Source organism: Dermacentor silvarum, chromosome 8, assembly GCF_013339745.2.
Source record: "Dermacentor silvarum isolate Dsil-2018 chromosome 8, BIME_Dsil_1.4, whole genome shotgun sequence".
Taxonomy (NCBI): Eukaryota; Metazoa; Arthropoda; class Arachnida; order Ixodida; family Ixodidae; genus Dermacentor; species Dermacentor silvarum.
The window spans coordinates 71,119,620-71,121,996 of NC_051161.1; the positions used below are offsets into that span (position 1 = coordinate 71,119,620).

General features: G+C 50.4%; 1 protein-coding gene across 1 annotated transcript in view; it reads left to right on the forward strand.

The window, feature by feature from the left end:
- Window positions 1–2,019: 2,019 nt before the first annotated feature.
- The window catches only part of LOC119462206 (hemicentin-1-like), a 9,731-nt gene continuing 9,373 nt past the window's right edge, over window positions 2,020–2,377 (forward strand). The window contains exon 1 of the mRNA XM_049672877.1: window positions 2,020–2,029. Coding sequence (XP_049528834.1) covers window positions 2,020–2,029 — 10 coding nt within the window. The remainder of the gene's footprint in view (window positions 2,030–2,377) is intronic.

Genomic DNA, 2,377 nt, shown 5'->3' on the forward strand with positions numbered 1-2,377 from the left:
AATTCATTTTTCGCTCAAAAAGAGGTTTTCATACATCGCCAACTAAAAACAACACAAGAAACCATGATATATAAATTCGAAAAGTAATGTTGTTGATTTGACTAGGGTGAAACGTGATAGATAGAGGGACAGTCAGACATGTAACAGTCGCGTTTCACCGTAGTCAAATGTGCATCGCCAACTAGCTAGGTCCTCCTACCGAAACGTTGGCGAGCCGTTCTGAGGCACCTTATCCTAGTTCGTAACCTTTATACCAAAGTGTGCTACTCCATCTGTAAGCCTTCTTCTTGATCTTGGATTTACTGTTATTGATGGTGTTACACCGTGCCTCCTTATTATTATGATTACAACCAGGTCGATTACGGTTGTGATTTGGGCTTGTAGGTACGTCATTATGCAGAGGCTTGGATTTAGGTGCACGTTAAAGAACCCCAGGTGGTCCAAATTATTCCGGAGTCCCCCACTATACGGCAAGTTTTTGTTAACCTCAGTGCGAAAAAAAGAAACCTGAATAAAATTGAGGGAAGCGCGCACCACCACAGGTATCGCAGGTTCAAATCCAATAGAAAAATAAATGAAAAGGGGTAGAAAACCCAAAAGGGAGTTTAATAAAAAGACAATTATGAAAAAGACAATTAGGAAAAAAAGCCGAGGTGTATCCGAAGTATACCCAAGTAGAAATGTAACGCGTCAGAAACAGATGGTAACGGCGGGACTAAATCTGCATTGACAAGGTATGTGTCGTGTCGTTATTCCGTCAGGTTGGTTTATTATGAAAATTAAAGGCGAAAAGAGATGAAAAGAAGAAGAAAAAGCAAAGAGGAAAAGAGAGGAAAGGAAATAAAGAAAGATAAAAAGAAAAAAAAATCGAGTCATCGGGTTGTGGCACATATGAACACAGCCCGGGCAGAGCCCCCACTACGGCGTGCCTCAAATCAGATAGTGGTTTTGCCACGTAAAACCACATAATTAAAATTTTAGGCAGGGCAAGACACCACACAGCGCCAAGGAGCGGTGAAGCGAAGTACTGCATCACGACAATTACGAGCGCCGACACTGAGCGCTTCGGTAGTCACAGAACAGCGGTAGGCTCCAACGGCGCCAACGCGGTGTAGCCTGGTGAGAGAGTGTAGGCCGTCTGCTTAGGTGACGACGTAGTTTCCCCGCATGGCTTGTCTTTCGCGCCGGTTAGCCTGTGACGCCTCGTCGCCTACGGAGTGCAACTTCAACAAGCATCAACGGCGTTACTACACACCCGCGTACTGCTTCGCTTGCGATGGCACCAACTAAGAAAACTGCTGCACTCAGCGGCGCACGACGGCAACGACGTCGACGGGCGAATCTCGCTTTGGTCCCGCGAGAGACACGCCAGCGTGAAGCAGAATGTTTTCGCGGCGCACGCTGCGAACGCTGCGAACTCTGCCACTCGCATTCCTGAAACTGAGCGCATCGGAACTCAACTGGCGTCCCAAGACACGATATATGGAGCCGGACCAAAATGTTCGTACCTTCGCCGAAGCGACTCGGCAGCAGGACGCCGCTCGCCAAGCAAACGTGCAACGCAGTCGCCGACCCGCAAACCGTGCGCCTTTCCCTGCAGCGGACCGTGAGTTTAAGAAACAAACGCGGAACAGCTTCTGTGAAGGCACGTTTCACTTTCGTGTTCTACCTGTTCCTATGAAGAGGGATCAACCAGAATTTTTGTTAAAAGGCCAGCTTTTAAATGCGAGAGCATCTTATGCTCGGGGCGTGTCCGTTCTGCGGCGTCCGCACCCATACTGCGCATGCGCAACTCTCCCGCATTCCTCTCCTACGCAGGTGTGCGCTCTCCCCCTCCCCTCTCCCCTTCCGCCAAGGTGCGGCGCAGCAAATCATTCAATATAACTCTCACCCTCTCCCTCTCGCGTTAAGGGTACGCGGTAGGCGAGCCGCAAGTGTCGCGGCGCATTATAAAGCGCGCGGTCGCTGTGCTTCCGTCAAAGTCGATGCGCACCATCCGCGATGCTTTCGCATCCCACCATGGTTGCCCGTAGGGTGAGATGACGTGATTTTTTGTGCTTTTTCCCGAATTTCCGTGCGCTGCTGCTGTGAGGTCTTGCCGCGCGTTCTGTTGGGTTTTTTGCAACACCTCCAGATTTACGCTCGCCTCCTCGACAGGAACGGCCCGGCGACGCAGCGGCAGCGTTTCACAATTTGTGCGTATAGGACGTGCGTGCTTGCTATATGCAAGAAAAATGCAGGTGCTGGGCTATGGAGGTCACTTGCCGGGCTATGATAGGTTAAAAATACAAAGTCCATAGCCCTAAGAGAGCGCTTGCAGCCGCTGGGGGATCAGCGCGTGCTCGCCACGTTTGCAGAAGGAGAACGTAAACACGCG